General features: G+C 32.5%; 3 protein-coding genes across 13 annotated transcripts in view; 1 reads left to right on the top strand and 2 right to left on the bottom strand.

Moving 5' to 3' along the window:
• Positions 1 to 3,670: 3,670 nt before the first annotated feature.
• On the bottom strand, positions 3,671 to 4,225 carry LOC126743177 (adenosine 5'-monophosphoramidase HINT1). The gene is made up of 2 exons (XM_050450158.1): positions 4,059 to 4,225; positions 3,671 to 3,998 (listed from the first exon to the last, which is right to left on the bottom strand). Exons 1-2 carry the CDS (start codon positions 4,167 to 4,169, stop codon positions 3,729 to 3,731), a joined length of 381 nt encoding a protein of 126 aa, XP_050306115.1. The 5' UTR covers positions 4,170 to 4,225; the 3' UTR covers positions 3,671 to 3,728.
• A 3,299-nt stretch (positions 4,226 to 7,524) lies between these two features.
• Positions 7,525 to 17,153, top strand: LOC126743004 (homocysteine-responsive endoplasmic reticulum-resident ubiquitin-like domain member 2 protein). The gene is made up of 3 exons (XM_050449919.1): positions 7,525 to 7,804; positions 12,593 to 13,053; positions 15,915 to 17,153. Exons 1-3 carry the CDS (start codon positions 7,670 to 7,672, stop codon positions 16,384 to 16,386), a joined length of 1,068 nt encoding a protein of 355 aa, XP_050305876.1. The 5' UTR covers positions 7,525 to 7,669; the 3' UTR covers positions 16,387 to 17,153.
• Positions 17,154 to 18,686: 1,533 nt separating this feature from the next.
• Positions 18,687 to 20,759, bottom strand: part of LOC126743274 (bromodomain adjacent to zinc finger domain protein 2B) — a 94,107-nt gene continuing 92,034 nt past the window's right edge. For all 11 annotated transcript variants that reach the window (XM_050450296.1, XM_050450285.1, XM_050450289.1 and 8 more), the window contains one exon: positions 18,687 to 20,453. In XM_050450296.1, the coding sequence (XP_050306253.1) occupies positions 20,297 to 20,453 (157 nt within the window). In that variant the 3' untranslated portion in view covers positions 18,687 to 20,296. The remainder of the gene's footprint in view (positions 20,454 to 20,759) is intronic.

Raw genomic sequence — 20,759 nt, forward strand, 5'->3', positions numbered from 1 at the left:
CAAATATGTCTATGGAAGTGCATAAAATAGTAAATGATATCTGCAGTAACATTCCCAAATATGCATATCAATGAACTTTGCAAAAGTGGCCATTTTTTCCCCTTTGTAGTTGCAAAACTGGTAAACTTTTGTCTTACCTCAAATGACATAGTTACTTTCAATATAGCTTTCAAGAGGGTACCAATACAGAAATATAATAATGAAAAATATATGCAGCACTATTTAAAATCTCTTGCATGATCTAAATCCCCAAATAAATGGCAGTGGTGTGTTTTGCAACAATCTTTTGTGACCTATCATTTTTGGTTGTATTGGCCATGAAATTCTGCTTCAGAAGCTCCACTGCTATGGTTTTGGAGGAATATGGATTTGTAGTCCTGGTTTTAGAAATCTGGATATTTAGAGAACATTTACCTTGACACCAACCTTCATTTTTCAGGGCCCAGCCTCACCCCTTTTAATGCACTCCAGAGTACTGAGATAACAAAGAAATTCTCACTCTTACATGGTGGGAATTATTGTGGTTTTCTGAGCCTCTTCATTGATGGGAGTTTAAAGTTTGACAACCATGTTTTGGGCCTCTGGTTGTTTTGTAGTCAGGGTTGCAAGGCATGAGTTGGGAGGATTGTTTGCTCGTTCAGTTTATTTTGCCTTAATAGACTCTCATATCCGGTATGGGTTGCCATTTTGGGGTTTGTGCTTCAAGGGACTCCTTAACATAATTTTTTCTATTCAGAAAAAAGCATTAATATATGTATCAGTGTGGTGTTGGTCTGAGAGTCTCTTGTAAACCTCTTTTTGTAGCTGAAAGAATTTTAACAGTTTTCTCATTCTTTATATTGGTATACATAAGTCCATTAGTCCATCATCCTGTACCAGTAATAATATTCGTCAAGTAAACAACATATCTCTTTCAATCCCCTTACTTACGAGAAACTCTCTTATATTTATTAGTCGTAAGATATTTATACATGTTCCTTTTTCGATTAGGACTGTTACAGACCTTAAAAAGTTTAGGAGGGAACTAAAGAAATTAATCTTGCCAAAAGCTTACTACAGCATTGAAGAGTATTTTAACGACTCATTTTAATAATTAAAATTAATTATGTATCTATTGGTCAGATTTTTAAATTCTTGTTTTATGTTAGTTCTTGCCTTTTCTTTTTTTAGTTTTTTCTTTGATATGAAATATGCTCCTATGTACAATCAAAAATGGATTCTGTACCCTGTTTTAAGTTTAACCAAATAACTACTGGTATTGTAAATTCTAGGATTAGGAAGCTATTTACACAAGTTTGTAAACTTAGTAAATAAAGTATATTTGGACTTAATGGTAATTTTTAAAAACTTGTGCATTGGAGAGTCTAAATTGTTGAAAACTCTGCATTTCTTGGTGCCATCCTTGACAACAATCTTAAATTTCTAAGCCATGTTTTTGATACTGCTCATTAAGTTGGTGACCTTTTCTTCAGTTTTTGGCCTGTTGAAACTGTGCAGAACTACCACACTGAGTACCCAAGGAAAATTGATTTGGAAAAAATAGAGGCAAATCATACATTTATAAATAATGCTAGTACCCATCTCAAGGTATTTGCAGTCATTAAAACTTTTAATACTAATGTGGAAAAAATTGTTATCGCTCTACTCAGATGTTCAAAAAGTTTGCCTTACAGCACAGATGTATAAGATGAGTGATGGCTACTCTGAACTATAGAGTGCTAAAGTTGATATTTCAGTAAACTGAGAATTCTTACCCTCCCTTGTGCCTATTCTTTCCTATGTCTCTTATTTGTTAGTAAGTATCTTGAAAAATGTATGACATGCTTTATTAAATTTATGACAAAACTTATGTCTTTTCATACTGCAATATTTACAAATAATCTTAAGGTTTACCTTATGACGCTTCTCTTTAGAGGTGGTGAACCAAATGACGCCATAAATTACAGCAGTTAAATGTATTTTTAGGAATAATTTTAGACATACACTATCACTAATAACTGCTTCACACCTTTTTTTCATTGATTTTAATAGTCCATCAATATAGTCCTGATAAGTTGCTTTCCAGATATTTTGAATTTCCTGATGCAATTCGTTTACATTTTTTTTTATGAATTCTCCTATCAACTTCATCCTACAAATTCTCAATGGGCTTTGGGCTGGAAAAGGCATAACATCAAGTGTATTAATACTTTATATTATATTATAATATATTAACCAATTTTGATGTGTGTTGTGGGTCATTGTCATGTTGAAAACCCTTTCTTAAGCACATGTTGTCTTCTGCCGATAGTAGAATATGACTTTCCAATATATTTTGATATGCAAAGACATCCATAACACCTTCGATTTTCACCGATGGACCCATACCAAACCTGCTAAAGCAACCCCAAACCATAATGCCACCACCACCATGTTTTACGGTGGGTCACATATACTTAGGGTTAAATCTTTCATTCACCAGTCTCCTAACTCAGCAAATACCATTGGATCTAAATAGTTTAAATCAACTTTCGTCTGAAAATACTACTGTTTTCCATTTTTGGCAAGTCCAGTTAAGATGGTCTTTTGCGAATCTCACTATAGACTCTCTGTTTTTCTTTGAGATAAACAGCTTCTTTGTGGACTTTCTGCCATGTAAACCAGCTTCTTTAAGTCTTCGGTTTATAGTGCTTATGTACTCCTTTCTATCCCTTCCATTAAAATAAGAAACAGTTCTCAATGTTATGGATTTATTTGAATTTGTCTTTTGCTATTGTGGGGGATTGCTCCCCTTTTTGGAATCTTAATTTTCACTTGTGGTTTTTCATATTCCTTTTCAATAAAACGCAGTTTTATAAAGACACAAAGCCATAATATATTGAAGGGAATGACTTATTACTTAATATTAATTTAAATGTATAAATACATAAAAAATAAACCACATTTTGTTTTTTGACTGGGCACGGCGAACGTATAGTCCCTGACAAATCATCCAGCCAACTCACTGACAGCATGTTCAACTGCTGCAATATTTCTCCCACAGTACACAGAGGAAAATTTTTTTCCCCTGTGTACAGTGGGGCCCACACAGGTGCATAAAACCTCGCGACGGTGACGTCGTTTTATTAGTCCGGTCGATAAATGGTTGCTAAATTGTTAGTCTGGGTAGAGTAAAAGTAAAAATATCGAAAGTTCCGAACAGCTATTTTATGACTGTGTTTCTTCATTTCTTATTTTTTCCATAATCTCTTCCTTTATTTGCAGTGACAAATGTACACCTTGTTATTTTAAGTCTTTATATTATTAAATTCACCACAGATTATCTGAAGAGTACAAATGGAACTGAACAGAATTACAAATAAAGTTTAGTCGGTCTATAAATGGACCAAAAAAATTATCATCAAAGCCTGTGGTCTCCCAAGATTAACAAAAACATTCCGATCATTGTATTTGTTAAATGCTAAATCTTATTTATGTCTGAATGCCTAAATATTTTTAAGCCATAGGTTTTATTGTATTTTGGGTATATACATTTGAATTTCATTTTAGGTTTCTTAACTTGTGTAAGAATACTTTGCTATTGGTGAATAGATGAATAAATACTGCAAAATTACAGTTTTAGGAGAAATGTTGCTAAAAAAGTCTAGAGCCTTAAAGAGGTATTTGCTTTGGATCTATTTTAAACCACATGTTTAACAGAACTCTTTAGGTTTATTCCTGAAACTAATCAAAAAATATTTAAAATACAATTAACCTGGTGGCCAGTGCATTTGCCTTCCGCTCAACACGTGAATATGCAAGTGGTATACTGACTGGGCACCAATCGGTCCATCATTAACCACCAGTCGAAAGCCCTTATCCAATTTTCTTGTAGCGGCGATTTTCTTGGCCACAATCATTAAATGTCCAAGAAGGGCCTCGTCGGAGTCCTCGGCTTTGGACAGTTGCGAAATCGCTTTGCGAGGAATAACGAGAAAATGAACGGGGGCCTGTGGGTTAATGTCATCAAAGGCTACACACTAAAAAACCATGATTTATGAAGTGGGAGGCAGGTTAAATGTTGTTAATTGTATGGTTACCTGGTCGTCTTCGTAAATGAACTTACAAGGGATCTCTTTACGTAGTATTTTTCCGAATATTGTGTCTTCGCCGGCTTGGGCGTCTTGCGCCAGTTGCACCTCGTCCGCCATTTTTAAAAATGAAACAAAAACAAACTTTACGTCAGCTTGATTTGCTCTCTTTTATTGAAAAAAGGTGAATGAAGCAGCAACGTGAAGCAAGAAACATGGCATGATCTTCTTCTTCCTCTTCTTTTGTAAAAGTAGTGTTGCTATGTAGCAAAATCCAGAAGGAATGTATTTTTTACTTCACGTCGCTCATCTGTCTCTTCTTGTCTCTAATGTGGTTAATGTAATTTTTACTACACGTCATCTATTGGGTTGGTTTACATCGGTAACTTTTTATATCCCGATTCTAAATTATTTATTCGAGTCACTAATTTCACAGAGTATACTCATTTCTATTGATTAAGTATAATATGTAAATAATCACCTCCTAGAAAAGAGAAGGCAAAAGAGAAGGGAGGCTAATTATCAGGAAGTTTAAATAAAAAAAAAATAAGAGACGTTTTTTTCTTAGCCTAATCTGGATAATTTAATTTTGCTTACACGTCATCTAATGATATGGTTTATATCGGAAGCTATAGTTTATAAAGTCCTAATGAAAATGTTCAATGGAATCAAGTTACATATTAGAAAGAGATAAAAGATAAGAATAGAGTGCCTGTTTTTTCATTCACTATTTCATGCTCTCGACATTCAAAATTATTTGACTCTAATATAAAAAGATAAGCGACAAGGGGAGAGTGAACGTCTTTCCTTGTCTAATGTCAATTTCCATTGCACATAATTTCATTTACTGGTTTTATGTTGGAACTTCTTTAACTTCCTAATTGAATTAAAGTCGTTTGGTGAGCTGACGTGAAGTAGGAAATTAATGTGATTGTGATTGCTGGTCAATTAAAAAACTACACAATTTAAAATTAATATTAAACAAAAACATTTGTTCTATAGCATCGGTACTATATAGTGGACATTTATTTTTAGCTCATAATCGTTTTTATCGTTATTTATAATCCAAAATTAATTTTTTTGAACAAACAATCCTGATAGAAAAAGACACACAATCAGCTGATGTGCAATCACGAACTTAAAAATATACCTGGACTGCCAATTCAATGAAAAGTAAACACGAACTTAAAAATATACCTGGACTGCTAATGCATATGGCCACGATACCCAAAAATGACCACTGCATGGTGGCCGCCATTTTTATAGTGGTTGTGTCCTTTTGATGTTGGTCACTCTGAAAATTTTTAGAGTTGCCAACAAAAAATATATTAAATAACGGTAATGAAGTTGACATTTGACGTGTGAGTATAGCGGATTGCCTAGTTTTTGACGATTTGTAAACGACGCTTGGGTATATCGCCTGGAACAGGCGATGCATCTTTCTCCTTATTTAATACGTGAATAATGTATCACCATCTTTATTTAAAGGTATTTGGTTCAGTTTCTCAAAACCGAATTATTGTGAATTGTCCGTCTGTGTTGTTTATAATAGAATAATATATTGAGTTGTTGACAGAATAATGAATAATATATTTTTTCTATATAAACCCTTTATAATTACAAACCCTCATAAAATCATCTATATTTTGATTCTTATATATGGTTGTACCCATTAATGTGGAAACACTGTACATGGAAGGAAAGTAAAACTTGTAATAGTAAAAATAGAAAGAAAATAAGTGTTTTTAACTGAATTCGTTAAGTAAATACAAGCAAAAACTTAAATGAATATCATGGTATTAGGATTTATAAGATTCAAGATTATCAGAATGATAAAACAAATATTTTAAAGTGCATGCATCTATTCCAAGTTGATTGAAACGTTGTCTCATTTTAGGTGAGGATTACTTTCTTTAATAAATTTTAACTTTCATAATTCTTAAAGAAGTACCAGAAAAATCACAGATCTAACGCAACTATCTTAAATTCTTACCTATATGTAACTTTCTATTTTGTATTTTCGTAAACATAACCTCTCAAAAACTTTAATTGTTTTGTTTCCCTACAGTTGGCACAATTAAAATTTGTCAGAGTGACCAACATCGAAAGGACACAATCACGCAAAATGGCGGCCCCCTAGTAGTGGTCATTTACTTTCACGAACTTAAAAATATACCTGGACTGCCAATTCAATGAAAAGTAAATGACCACTACTAGGGGGCCGCCATTTTGCGTGATTGTGTCCTTTCGATGTTGGTCACTCTGACAAATTTTAATTGTGCCAACTGTAGGGAAACAAAACAATTAAAGTTTTTGAGAGGTTATGTTTACGAAAATACAAAATAGAAAGTTACATATAGGTAAGAATTTAAGATAGTTGCGTTAGATCTGTGATTTTTCTGGTACTTCTTTAAGAATTATGAAAGTTAAAATTTATTAAAGAAAGTAATCCTCACCTAAAATGAGACAACGTTTCAATCAACTTGGAATAGATGCATGCACTTTAAAATATTTGTTTTATCATTCTGATAATCTTGAATCTTATAAATCCTAATACCATGATATTCATTTAAGTTTTTGCTTGTATTTACTTAACGAATTCAGTTAAAAACACTTATTTTCTTTCTATTTTTACTATTACAAGTTTTACTTTCCTTCCATGTACAGTGTTTCCACATTAATGGGTACAACCATATATAAGAATCAAAATATAGATGATTTTATGAGGGTTTGTAATTATAAAGGGTTTATATAGAAAAAATATATTATTCATTATTCTGTCAACAACTCAATATATTATTCTATTATAAACAACACAGACGGACAATTCACAATAATTCGGTTTTGAGAAACTGAACCAAATACCTTTAAATAAAGATGGTGATACATTATTCACGTATTAAATAAGGAGAAAGATGCATCGCCTGTTCCAGGCGATATACCCAAGCGTCGTTTACAAATCGTCAAAAACTAGGCAATCCGCTATACTCACACGTCAAATGTCAACTTCATTACCGTTATTTAATATATTTTTTGTTGGCAACTCTAAAAATTTTCAGAGTGACCAACATCAAAAGGACACAACCACTATAAAAATGGCGGCCACCATGCAGTGGTCATTTTTGGGTATCGTGGCCATATGCATTAGCAGTCCAGGTATATTTTTAAGTTCGTGTGTGCAATTAATCCGATGCCTGGCTGGTTGCATACTATCCAAATAATAAACTAGGTCAAATATTCAATTAAATTAGACCTTTGTTTTTGTTGTTATGTTTTTAACAGGCAATAAACGAGCCCGTTATTACTTACTTCTCAGGAATCAAATTACATTTTACTACAAAATGCATTATCAGCACATTCAATTAGATTAATTTTCCAATTATTGTTACGGGGCGTATTCACGTGACTGTAAAAAGCTGACGCGGGCCAATCAGCGTGCGCCAAATACCGTATGTTACGAAACGTCACGGGGAAACGTCAAAATGGTCGCGAATATACGGAAGGGAAACTCCTAATCACAATACAAATCGACTGAAAATAATCGTGTTAAGTGCCAGTAAACCGCGTTTTATAGATTACCACACGTATAATTGCGTTGTTCAGTTTCGGACGGCATAAAAATGGACTCGTTGCCCGTAACATTGATAGTTAAAGCTCCGAACCAGCAAATCGAAGACCAAAAAATTAGGTGTGAAACGTCATGGAGTATAAATAAATTGAAACAGCATTTATCCGAGGTTTATCCCAGTAAACCAGTAAGTTATATTAGTTACATCCTGGTCGTTTAATATTTCCTTCCTTAACTGATTAGGCCCTTGTATAGTATGCTACATAGCACCTGTTAGTAAACAACGTTGCATCATCACATTACTATAATAATATTTATATTATGATTGCAATAAATTACACCGCCTAACAGCATGTATGTTGCATGGAATATTTTTATGATTCTAGGCTTATTTTTAATGCTGATATTAAATAATGTCATCAGTTTATATGTGTCAGCTCTAGTTTTTGAGTTAAAAGGAGGGAGTATTTTTTGGGAATTAAAAATACACTCAACGTACAAACATTTTTAATTACAAGAACTATACACTCAGGAATTTTCTTTTATATGATTTTCTACTAGTTTTGAATGAACTGCTACTCTGAATACTCCAGCAAAAATCGGCCAACATATGTGCATCCCAGCGACCCTGAAATCGTTCCTCCATGGTTCAAAGATCTTGGTGGAATCGTTCACCCTGTTCTTCACTCATGTCACCGAGATTTTCAGGAAAATGGTGTAAATGGCTGTGTAGGAAGTGCACTTTGATGCTCATGTTACATCCAAGTCGCTGGAAGTGTGACAACATCTCTTCGACGTGCGCAATGTAATCATCACCCTTCCTATTACCTAAGAAATTTTGGATAACCCAAACAAAGGAATCCCATGCATTCTTCTCAATTTCTGACATTGAGCTGGTGAAATTAGGATCGTTTACCAACTTGCGAATTTGTGGACCATCAAATATACCTACCTTGAGTTTTTCTGAACTTAGACTTGGAAATTTCCTTGAAATATATTTGAAACATTCACCATCTTTATTTAATGCCTTAACATATTGCTTCATTAAACCTAGTTTAATGTGCAGGGGTGGCAATATGATACGATCTCGTGGCACTAGAGGTTCATTTATAACATTAAGACTACCTGGAAGTAGTGCTTCCCTAGAGGGCCATTCTTTTTTTGACCAATGTTCTGATTTTGCTCTACTATCCCATAAACACATAAAACAAGGATATTTAGTGTAGCCTCCTTGTTGTCCTAAAAGGAAGTTCACCATCTTAAGATCAACGCAAATCACCCATTTATGATTGTTATATTTGATTTTGTTCATGACCAGTGCTATTGTGGGGTATTCTTCCTTAACTTTAGTTGAATGTGCTATTGGTATGGAGCCTAGTTTATTTCCGTTGTGCAATAGTACACACTTCAAACTCCGTTTTGACGAGTCAATAAATAAACGCCAATCGATTGGTTCATATTTCTGCAAGCCCATGGCAGTCATTAAACCAGAAATATTAGTACAAAATACAAAATTATCCTCCTCAGCGAAAAAGGGAAGTAAGTCTTTTTCTCGAGTGCGGTAATAAAAAACTTTAGTTTCTTTAGTTAAAAGATTTCTCTCTTTTAATCTGGAGGCCAATAATTCAGACGAAGTTTTGGATAGTCCAAGGTCTCTAATTAAATCATCAAGTGCACTTTGATCGAATGGTTTTGGTTCAAAGAGATTTTCTGGAACAAACTCGTCATCTCTCATTCTACTCAGTTCATTCAATTCATCAGAACTTTCTGTAGATGTAGATGGTAATGGTAAAGATGTATCTTTTGAGCTCCCTACAGGCCTCACAGCTGATGTTGATGTGGGGTAAATCCATTTGGAGCGGTTCGTCTTGTTGATTCCTTTTATATTAACAACGCAAAAATAGCAGTCATCGTGATGATTTAAAGGTTCACTCCAAATCATTGGGATTGGAATTTAAAAGAGAGTCTCTTCTTAGTGGCCCATAAACGTAATTCTTCAACACAAATTTTGCACACAATATTGGGCACCCAGCACTTGTTATCTGTTTCCAAAGGAAAACCAAAACACTCTAAATACGCTCGTTTCACAAAGTCTGACATATTCAATCGAAATTTTTGAAAAACATATTCACCACAAATATAACAAAAACAATTCGGATCGTTAATGCAGACCCTTCTTAGCGAAGTCATGATGAAAATTACAATAATTTATCTAAAACGCGACTATAATAGATAAAAAACCAAAAATAAAGATAAATGAGAAGAACGTAGCTATATCTAAACAACTCGAGCTGTTAGAGTAAAACTGACGACAGATTCGAAATCAGATGCCTCGAATTAGTAAAAAACAATAAAAATATTTCAGTCAACCTAAAATAACCTTCGATTTGTTGTGCAGTGTTATTTATTAAAGACATCAGATGTATGGAAAAAACTTCTTAATCTTAAGTACAAATGGTTCTCCGGGTATGGATATTGTACACCAGGGCGGTGGTACTTCCTAATGCCCTTCAGTAATAACATCTTACACCCTGTGTTTGTTTAGTGGTTAGTTTCTAACCTAATGGAAACTGGTGACCAAATATTCAACAACTCTCAAGAGTCTGTCTAAGCTCTTAAAGATAACCCATACTTTATAGGAGAACTCTTACTACTTTTGTTTATCAGTGATTTGGCTAAAGAGAATTGGAATTCAAAATATTTATTATTTGCGGATGATTTAAAATTATATTAAAAAAAATAAAAATATACAAGACTGTAAACATGATTTGAACAGGATTAATAGTTGGTCTAAGATATGTTCTACACTTTAATATTAACAAATGTAATGACCTTTAGAAGAAAAAAACTAAACTTACTTATCATTATAAGATTAATAGAGACGGTCTGCCTCGAGTGAGATGCAGAATTTTGGTGTCGTTTTTGATTCACAAGTTGATTTCAAAATGTATATTAGTGAAATTATTAAAATTGAGAACAAATCATACAAAATATATGGATTTATTGTCAGAAACAGAGAGAACTTTAACAATTTAAAGTGTCCCAGAATACTTTAGGTGTCTTACATAAGAACCACTGTTAGAGTGTTGCCCTAATATATGGAGCCCAAATTCCCAAATTTGATATCATTAAACATACAACTTAAAAACATTAGAAAGTCATGGAACTATGGCATGTTTGCATAAATTTATTAATGGTAGCGATGATCCTTATTTGATAGCTTTACTAAGTTTTTATTTATCAGCTTATCAAACCAGAAATTTTGTAGTGTTGTATGTTGATGGTGCATGTATAAACTATTATTTAAATCCTTCTATTATTAACATGTGTAAGTTATATATATAATAATGAAATAAATGAACAATATGATATTTTTAATATAGGTAGTCTTAAAAATCTGCTCAAAGAAATACTGTATTAATTTTCAGGTTTTATGTACTTGCATTAAGTTATTTTGTAAAATCCTCCTGCTCTGTAAATGGACATATGTCTGTAGACTTTGTAAATAAATAAATAAAAAAGTCTGAGTTAAAGCAACTGGGTTGGATTAATATGGGTAATCAACTGGAACTTAGCTTTGCAACATTTGTTCATAGGATAGTTTTGTCTACTAAAATTCCTCCAGAGTATAAAATGGACAGGATAATAAAACCTTTTTCACTCCTTGCCTAAATTTACATTAAGAATCAAGGCTTTTCATGCTTAGGGGGTGGTGGTTGTAGATTTTCTTCTCTATATACCAATTTCTTGTTAACTTCCAGATGTTTGTGTATATGAGTTGATCACAAAAATTCTAAAATTATGAATTAGAAGAAATACATATATCACTGCCCTCTTTTGCAAAGCAAAAAATGTGAAATAAATAGTCGGAACAAAAACCCCAGAAAACAACACCATAATCAACTAAGGCCAAGTAAGCAGTCCCTGCTGCCTCATAGGGCAAATCATTATGCATATGTTAAGCTTTCGGTTATTATTAATGTGCCTATTTATTAGATAACTGCCTAACCAGATATTATTCATGGAGTGAAACTTCTATAGACATTAGTCTTTAACCAGAGTCACACCATAGACTGATTTCTGCTAAATCTTTATGAATCGTCTCCAAAAGTTCCATGTCACTGGTTGCAAAAATCATGAATTTACAATAGATATTTAGTCTGACCATGCAATTTATGTACATCTATAGGACATGCTTTAACACTACAGCACTCTCTTAGAAATGTTTTAATTATATAGCTCTATCTAAATATATAATGTACTGACCAATATAAAACATCTATTATTGTATCATTTTTGCATTTTTAGGCCTGGTGTTATATATTCTGGCAAAACACTTTCTAGTTCTTAGTAGACAGTGAAAATTGTCTAAAATAGCCTATATTAACTGTGTTTCAGTTTAGATTCTTTAATCTCTGTATGTATATAAATAAAAGAAAATTTATTATTATTATAAGCTTCATATCATTTGCTGATCAAGCCTACTCATATTTCAAACTAATATTATTCTACCCTTTATTTTGTATGTTAGTTTTTCCATTTAAGTTCTGAATATCATATATTTTGATTGGAATATAATCAAAACAGGATGCAGATAACTCGGGTGTTTACTTTCTGGATTGTTAAATGTTTTTATAGAATCCCTCACACCCTGTACATAAATTAATTGTGAAGTTTATTGCTTATGTAAATACCACTAAATATGTATGTATATTTAAATAAATAAATACATTTCTTCCTAATACCTTGCTATGCTTTCCATGTATATATGTCACACATGAAATATTTTGTGTCTCTCACCATCTTAAACTCTATCATAAAGATGTTATTTATATTTTTCTACAAAAAAATAAAATAAACCTAATATTTGTATCAAAATTATTATATATATACACTGCTACGCAATTTCATTTCAACTTAAGATAAAAATCACACAATTAAGATAAAAGTCTTATCTCCCACCTTTCATTTTCAGCCACACCACGAACAAAAACTGATATATTCCGGCCAGCTTCTAAATGACACTGTGATACTAAAAGACATTCTCAGACAGTACGAGGGCCAAGATACTCATACTGTGCATCTGGTTTGCACACCTAAACAAGCAAAAATGGCCAGTAGTAGACCCAAACAGACCACTCCTGTGTTAGAAAATCCTAGTGGTGGAACCAGTCGTCAAGAACAAGGAAGTTCTCCAGAAAGGACAAACACACAACCAGAGAACACGCCGCAAAACAACGCGACAGCGAATAACAGGGTTCCACCGGCCTATCCTAATGCCCAATTTGCACCCAATGGTTACCCATGGTCGTATTTTAATGGACAAATTCCACAAGCCCCTCAAGTGGATTTTAATGCCCTGAACCAGTACCAGATGCAAATGGCTTGGATGCAACAGGCTTATTTGCAGTATGTGCAGGCTCAATATATGCAGCTGTAAGTATTTTTTTTTTTATATTAAATTGATTGCAATGAACTTTAACAATGGGTTTCTTTATTGTATTTCATATCAGTGCCAGTAAAATTCAATAGTCAGATTTTTGATAATATTTGGTTTATATTACTGTTTTTTATTGCATATTGTTAAATGTATATATATATTATTTAAATGTAATTGTATAGTATATACATGAACCCCACATAAATATTTACTTTGTAGATACATGTAAGTTGGTTATGATAAAGATTTAAAAAAAAGGTGACCTTGCAAATTGCTATTTGGCTTATCAAAATTAAATATACACAATTTACAGAATTGAAAAGTTTAGTTCACATTGTTATTTATTACTTTTTGTATTTTTGGCAAACAAATGAATAATTTATTAAAATTGCATTTTTAAATTTTTATGGATCCACAAAGGATGTAGTCAACTTAGCACTAAGAAAAATCAAGGTACAAGATATTCTGCTTTTGAATAAAAATGTGTTCATCTTTTTTGACTGAGCAAAGCCACGATTTGTCTACTAAATCACGTGTGCCTAATCAGATATTTCTAAAGCCAAAGGTCGCTTTGCAGTTAGGGCATTGGCTTAATGACCTTCCAACAAAATGTATTTTAATAAAACAAAAAATTAATTTCAATGCCTGTACGGTAAAAAAATGATCTTAAATATCTGAAAAACTTAATAAAATAGAAGTTGCTTAATTTATATGCAACACCTTGTATTTTCACCAATAATTGTAACAATGAATTTTTTTTCGAATTTAATTAGGTTTTCCTATACCTAAACCTTTATAAAAAATAGCAATATTTAAAATGAGGATTTTTTTAAACTTAAAACATAAAATAATAAATTTCATATCACATTTTCTTGTAATTCTTTTATTGTTTTATTAATTTTTGCCTGTTAAAGTAACTCCATAAGAAAAAATCCGGCACTGTCAAATCCGGCGATCTTGGAGGCCACTCCATAGGACTACCCCCTCCTATCCATCAGTTATCAAAATTATTATTTTAAAATTCATCCATTTGAAGCCACAGAATTTTTTGAAGGGGTAGAGGAATATTCTCCAATAATACTGGAAAATCATTATTTAGGAACTCCAAACGACTTGTACCATTTAAATTTGCATGAAAAAAATGTGGATCAATTACAGAGCCACTTATACATTAACAGATCATTTATGTTATGGACTACTCTAAACGCATTCAGATTGGAATCAGAGTAATGATGAAAATTAGATTTGTGGAAAGAGCCCATTATTGTGAAAAGTGCATTCATAGGTAAATAGAACATTGTTAAAAAAATCATTATTATCAACAACCTTATTCAAGACCCATATACAAAATTCAATTCTTCTAACAAAATCATTTGCCAACAGTTCTTGGAGATGATGGATTTTATAGAAACACTGACTTCTTGCAATTTGGTTTTGACCGATATGAGGATCTTCCATAACTGCAGCAATAACGGCCAACTCAATATCTTCGTTTTCCATTATGGGTTTTCTTTTAGGATCTGTCTTGTACTGAATACTTCCAGTTATTTTGGAGACACTCACTACGAATAAATACCATGTTAATTCGTTCTTCTCTAAAGTAATTTAAGCAAAACAAATTGTCAAAAGCTTTAATTTATAAACGAGAACTTAAGCAACTGACAATTTTGGTTTTTTCCATGTAAAAAACAATGCTTTTCATGGACAATTTCTGTTCTATTATAGTTAGAGCGTTGATTTAAAAACGACCAGTATAGAAATCATTAATTATAATAATGTGGAAAGTTTCAACGACCAACTCCCAAAAAAAGTCAAAATTTTGGGCAATTTTGGTTTTTTCCATGTAACAAACATTGCTTTTCATGGACAATTTCTGTTCTATTACAGTTAGAGCGTTGATTTAAAAACGACCAGTAAAGAAATCATTAATTATAATAATGTGGAAAGTTTCAACGACCAACTCCCAAAAAAGGTCAAAATTTTGGGCAATTTAGGTTTTTTCCATGTAAAAAACAATGGTTTTCAAGGACAATTTCTGTTCTATTATAGTTAGAGCGTTGATTTAAAAACTACCAATAAGGAAATCATTAATTATAATAATGTAGAAAGTTTCAACGACCAACTCCCAAAAAAAAGTCAAAATTTTGGGCAATTTAGGTTTTTTCCATGTAAAAAGTAATGGTTTTCAAGGACAATTTCTGTTCTATTATAGTTAGAGCGTTGATTTAAAAACGACTAGTAAGGAAATCATTAATTATAATAATGTGGAAAGTTTCAACGACCAACTCCCAAAAAAGGTCAAAATTTTGGGCAATTTAGGTTTTTTCCATGTAAAAAACAATGGTTTTCAAGGACAATTTCTGTTCTATTATAGTTAGAGCGTTGATTTAAAAACTACCAATAAGGAAATCATTAATTATAATAATGTGGAAAGTTTCAACGACCAACTCCCAAAAAAAAGTCAAAATTTTGGGCAATTTTGGTTTTTTCCATGTAAAAAACATTGCTTTTCATGGACAATTTCTGTTCTATTATAGTTAGAGCGCTAATTTAAAAACGACCGGTAAGGAAATCATTAATTATAGTAATGTGGAAAGTTTCAACGAGCAACTCCCAAAAAAAGTCAAAATTTTGGGCAATTTTGGTTTTTTCCATGTAACAAACATTGCTTTTCATGGACAATTTCTGTTCTATTATAGTTAGAGCGTTGATTTAAAAACGACCAGTAAAGAAATCATTAAATATAATAACGTGGAAAGTTTCAACGACCAACTCCCAAAAAAAGTCAAAATTTTGAGCAATTTTAGTTTTTTTCAATTTAATTTAATATGTATGTAACGACATTTCTCTTTTACAGTGCCACAGGTCAGCCATTAATTCCACCACCCCAAACAGTTCCTACCCCCGCACCACCCGCAAACAACCACATACCAAATGCCCAACCACAAGAAGTTCCACAAGCCGCAGCAGCTCAAGAAAACGTTGCCGCCGCTGCCCAACCCCAACAACAACAACAACCGGAAAACGAAGAACACGATTGGCTCGATGTGTTTTACATGCTGAGCCGAGCCATGGTCCTGTTCAGCGTCGTCTATTTCTACTCGAGCCCCCTCAGGTTCGTTTTCGTCCTGTTTTTGGGGGTCGCCCTCTACCTCTACCAAGCGGGGTTCTTCAGGCACATAAACATTAACAATAACAACATCGATGGGGCACCGGACGGGGCGGCGCCCCAGGAGGAACAAGCGCCCACCGGCCTGATGGTCGCGTGGACGTTTATAACCACGTTTTTCGCCTCCCTGGTGCCCGAAGTACCGAACATCAACGCGTGAACTCGTATTGAAGATTCTGTTTTTTTTTTGTTCTTTTTTATCTAGGGTGTAATTTTTTGCATTTATACACGACAAGGTTAATATCGAGGATCCAATTTTTGTCTTTTTATTGGTTTTTCTTAGATATATTGAATTTTGCCTAAAATTTGTACCTGATGTAACAATTTTGGCATTCTCCCGGGGTTGGGTTTATTATTAAAGATGTTCCCCCAATAAATTGTTTGTGAATCAAACATTTTATTATTATGTCACAGTAGTGTCGTCGATTTTCCGCTAGAAGTATTTCAGATGTTCCAAAGTGTTTTTTGTGATTAGTTTTATTGAAGTAAGTTTGGGATGTTTTTTATACAGGGTGGCCAAAGAACCTACATAAGTTTGGCCATTTACTCTTCTATATATTTCTTTTTCGGCTAATAAAATATATATTTTTTTGTTGAAATATTGTTATCGCTTATGTTTATTATTATTATTTGCCTTATTTAATATTTTATTTACAAATTGCGCCTTTTTTGTATCAAAAGGCCTTATTTGTTTAATTTTAGAGATCTGTTTTCATTACTATACACTTATTATGAATTTAAACTTGGATCTAAAACAACTTATATATAATTATAAAGTGCTTTGTTTAAAAAGTAATAATTGTATAAAAATTCTTAGTTACCTGTAAATAAACCTAATAATTCTATATTTGATCCACGTTTGTATTTTTAGCTTTAATTGAAATGTGATTTAGGTAAAAAACTGGAATAAAACATTTTTGATTAGGATTATTGGACTTTTATTCAGTTAAGTGTAAATAAGGTAGATTTAAGATACTCAGGCATACCTGACGCAAATATTTGGACCATCGCTTATCAATGAAGCGATTAGGGCGTCCAAATTCAATGTTTTATGGTCCAACATGTAACAAATCCTAATATAAGACAATTATTGAAATACTGACTGATAATTCAGTAATATAACAAATAACAATATCAAACTCACTGGTGTAATATTAAATTAATAGCAGGTAGTACATTAAATAATTAAGCAATCTGAAATAAAGATTTGAAATTATTCAATCTTCCTAAACAGAACCATAACTGAACAATAATTGTAATAAAATACACTGTGTCTTCTGATATGGATACAGAGGGAACAGCAAAATTAAAAGCCGAGACCTGACACAAATTTGATTGTAGCATATTTTAAATAAAAACACGAAACTCCCACAAATAGCAGATTGATGAAGAGAGTGCATTAAATTTTGAAAGCAATAACTGCTGCCCAAATTCCCATCTTAGAGTATATGAATCGCTAACTGCAGAAAGTGGACATCTCCAATTTCTTAGGAAATTCATATTTTCATATATTTAGATTTCATTACCTCAAATACATCGTTTACTGCATAAACGGGACATACGACATTGTCACACCATTTACTCGATAGCATTATAATTCTCGCTAACCGCAGAAAGGGGATATGTGAATGATGGAGAAGTAACCTTTCTGCGGTAAACTATTGACTTCGTTTCTTTTCGTACACCAATACAAAAGACCAGATAATATAATCACTAAAATGCAATAGAGATTCGGTGACCTATTTTAATGTTCCGCTCTGATTTATTTTGGTTTTTGCTGGCTGAGTAATAAAAAGCGCAGTCGTTTAGTTCTGTTTAGAATTTCATAGAAACAAGGAAACAACACGTGCTTATTTTATTTTATTTAAGTTGAATAGAAAAAATGAGTTCGAGTTCAGAATCTGAAGATGATCTGAGAAAAAAACGAAAAAAGAAATTATATTAAAAGGGCAAAATTGCAAGGCGTCCAATACGTAAATTATTCTGGAAAATGCATTCCTGCCAAAGAGGTTGCGGGTGATTTATGGTAAGTCTGGGGTTTTTTTAAATGATCGTTAGGCAAACTAGTTTATCCTTTTAGTCCAACTTGTACAGTACCCAGTTAAAGGGCTTGATGAGGTCACATGTTATCAATACCTGCAAGATTTCCTTTCTCAAAACTATTGCTCAATGCTGCTTGCAATACATAATATAGGCTGCCAAGTAAAATTAGTTAAGCTCTTAAGTCTCTTAACTAAAATATGATTGGTCTTAGGTGCAAATTAAGCACAATTTCCAAATATTTGCAGGACACCAACAAAATAAAACCAATATTCGACATCTACCAATATTGACCAATATCGGATTGGAAACGGAACTGATTTTTAAACAAAACTTCTTAAAAATGTATATTAGCGAATTATATCGTCATTTTAAAAATCTGATATAATTCTATGATAAGGTGAAATAAAACAATTGAAATACATTTATAAGTAAATATAATTAATATAAATATCTTACACTCAAATACATAATTCCTAGTTCTAAAGTTTGTTGCAAATTTTATTTGTTTGCACAGAACTAGCCTACCAAAACACATTCATTAAGTTTTATCTTTTATTATTATTTTTAAAAGTCTGCATTATATTTCAGCTTACATAAATGACTTTTCTTAAATCAGCTTTAGAGAGAATCGGTTACCATTATTTTTTTTTTAATAATTTTTTTTTCGAAATTGAGCGTAACTGCGCGTTTTTGGTTGTTATTTTTTACATATTTATACAAAATCGATCAACATACACGACTTAAATGCAATCAATTATTTCGGGGTCAAATTTATTTAAAAAAAAAACCGTTACTTAATACTACCGTAAGTACACAAAACAGCATGAATTTATTATATATATATCGTTCAAATGTCCAATTTGACCCTTCACACACGTGAAAATTGACCTACGAAATTCGATTTATCAATTGCAAACTATAAACGAAATACTGACAATAGTCACATTTGATCTGACGCGACACAAACAAATACCTAAACCTAAATAAATAAAAATCGATTGCTAAAAAAATACATAAAAATATCAAAAAATACGAAGACGGCTTTAATTTAAAATTAAATCACAAACTAGTAAATTAATTATTAAGTCTATTATTAAGTGATGTGGACCTTAAAAAAATACGCATCATGTTTGTCACATCTTGAAATGAGAAATTAGATCGTTAAATTTACAAACTATAGGCATATGTATTACATATGTACAATGTCAATTTTTATGTACAGTATTGTGCGTAAATATAGCAACAATTTTGTCAATTCTCTTGAGGCAAACTTGGGTGTATGAAAAAATGTGGATATATCTGTTGCTGCAGATGGATGTTATTTTCCAGAAGAATGTTACTTATTCTCCCATACACCAATGCTACCCAATACTCACAAGTCCATAATGCATTGTCTAATTTGTAATAGAAGAATATCAAATCGCTGCCTTTTTGCACAATACTGTATATTCGGAAAATTAATTTTAGGTAATATACTATAATTGAAGAGCCCCACTCAGATTGCTTAGCACTGATAAAAAAATACTGAAAAAACTGATTTTATATAAATTATTATTGTATTTAAACCCTTTCCAAGATTCTAAGACAACATCAAAGCTTACATAAAATTTACATTAATTAAAGGCTCAATTAGGCAATTTCAATAAAACAACGATCCTATACAGTCTTATGGGGTATCGCGATGAATATGAAACCCACCTCCCCAATCTATAGTCATAAAATCACTTTAAAAACTCATCGTTTTATTACTTCACCAAGAGAAAGCAACTATATAAAACATTTAAGCAGCAAAAACCGTGTGTCATAATCACCCTGTAACCAATATTTTAATCACTACGTGAGTGCCCTCAAGGTCACCTTAACACTGTACAAACCTCGGTCCTATATCCCCTATAGTCACAACATCCATATTATATTTTTTCTCGAAAAAGAAGAAAACAAAAACGAAAAACCGTGCCGGAACTCGAAGTAAATATTATATATGCATGAACCTATCAGCTAGTCAACTTGTACATATTTAACAATCCTCAACTGTGATTGGAGCACAATTCGTTCCACTTGGCCTCGAAAAACTGACGCATACAGTGACCCGCCTTACCGACCGGACTGTCATCTTCGTTAAACGTTTCGCAGTTATTGAAGATCTGACGTACGTCCGTGCAGAAGTCTTCTCTGGATTTGTAACTGGAAAACGTAAATTATTTATTATAATCCTTCTGTCCTAAACTGGATATGTACTGATCAGGGTAAAAATGTAAATTTTTTTGTCGAAAAAAAGATTTTTTCTGTTGAGCCTTCGGTTCAAAAAATTGAGGCCTTTTTGAGGTATTGGTATAAAAAAGAATGTCCCATTTAATCGCTGTTATGTCCGATATTTAGAACAATTTTAAAATAAAACGGAGTGACAAATAGTAAAAAAAAAAAAAATTGAACTGGAAACACCTTGTGCGTGGCCAGAGGCCTCGCACCACCACGCAATTTTTCCAGTTA

The sequence above is a fragment of the Anthonomus grandis genome, chromosome 12 (assembly GCF_022605725.1).
Source record: "Anthonomus grandis grandis chromosome 12, icAntGran1.3, whole genome shotgun sequence".
In the NCBI taxonomy this organism is placed as follows: Eukaryota; Metazoa; Arthropoda; class Insecta; order Coleoptera; family Curculionidae; genus Anthonomus; species Anthonomus grandis.

Coding starts and splice junctions, on each gene's coding strand:
- LOC126743177 (XM_050450158.1), bottom strand. CDS start 4,169: ATGGCGGACGAGGTGCAACTGGCGCAAGACGCCCAAGCCGGCGAAGAC. Junction 3,999..4,058: donor TCATTTACGAAGACGACCAG/GTAACCATACAA, acceptor ATGGTTTTTTAG/TGTGTAGCCTTTGATGACAT.
- LOC126743004 (XM_050449919.1), top strand. CDS start 7,670: ATGGACTCGTTGCCCGTAACATTGATAGTTAAAGCTCCGAACCAGCAA. Junction 7,805..12,592: donor AGGTTTATCCCAGTAAACCA/GTAAGTTATATT, acceptor TTTCATTTTCAG/CCACACCACGAACAAAAACT. Junction 13,054..15,914: donor CAGGCTCAATATATGCAGCT/GTAAGTATTTTT, acceptor TCTCTTTTACAG/TGCCACAGGTCAGCCATTAA.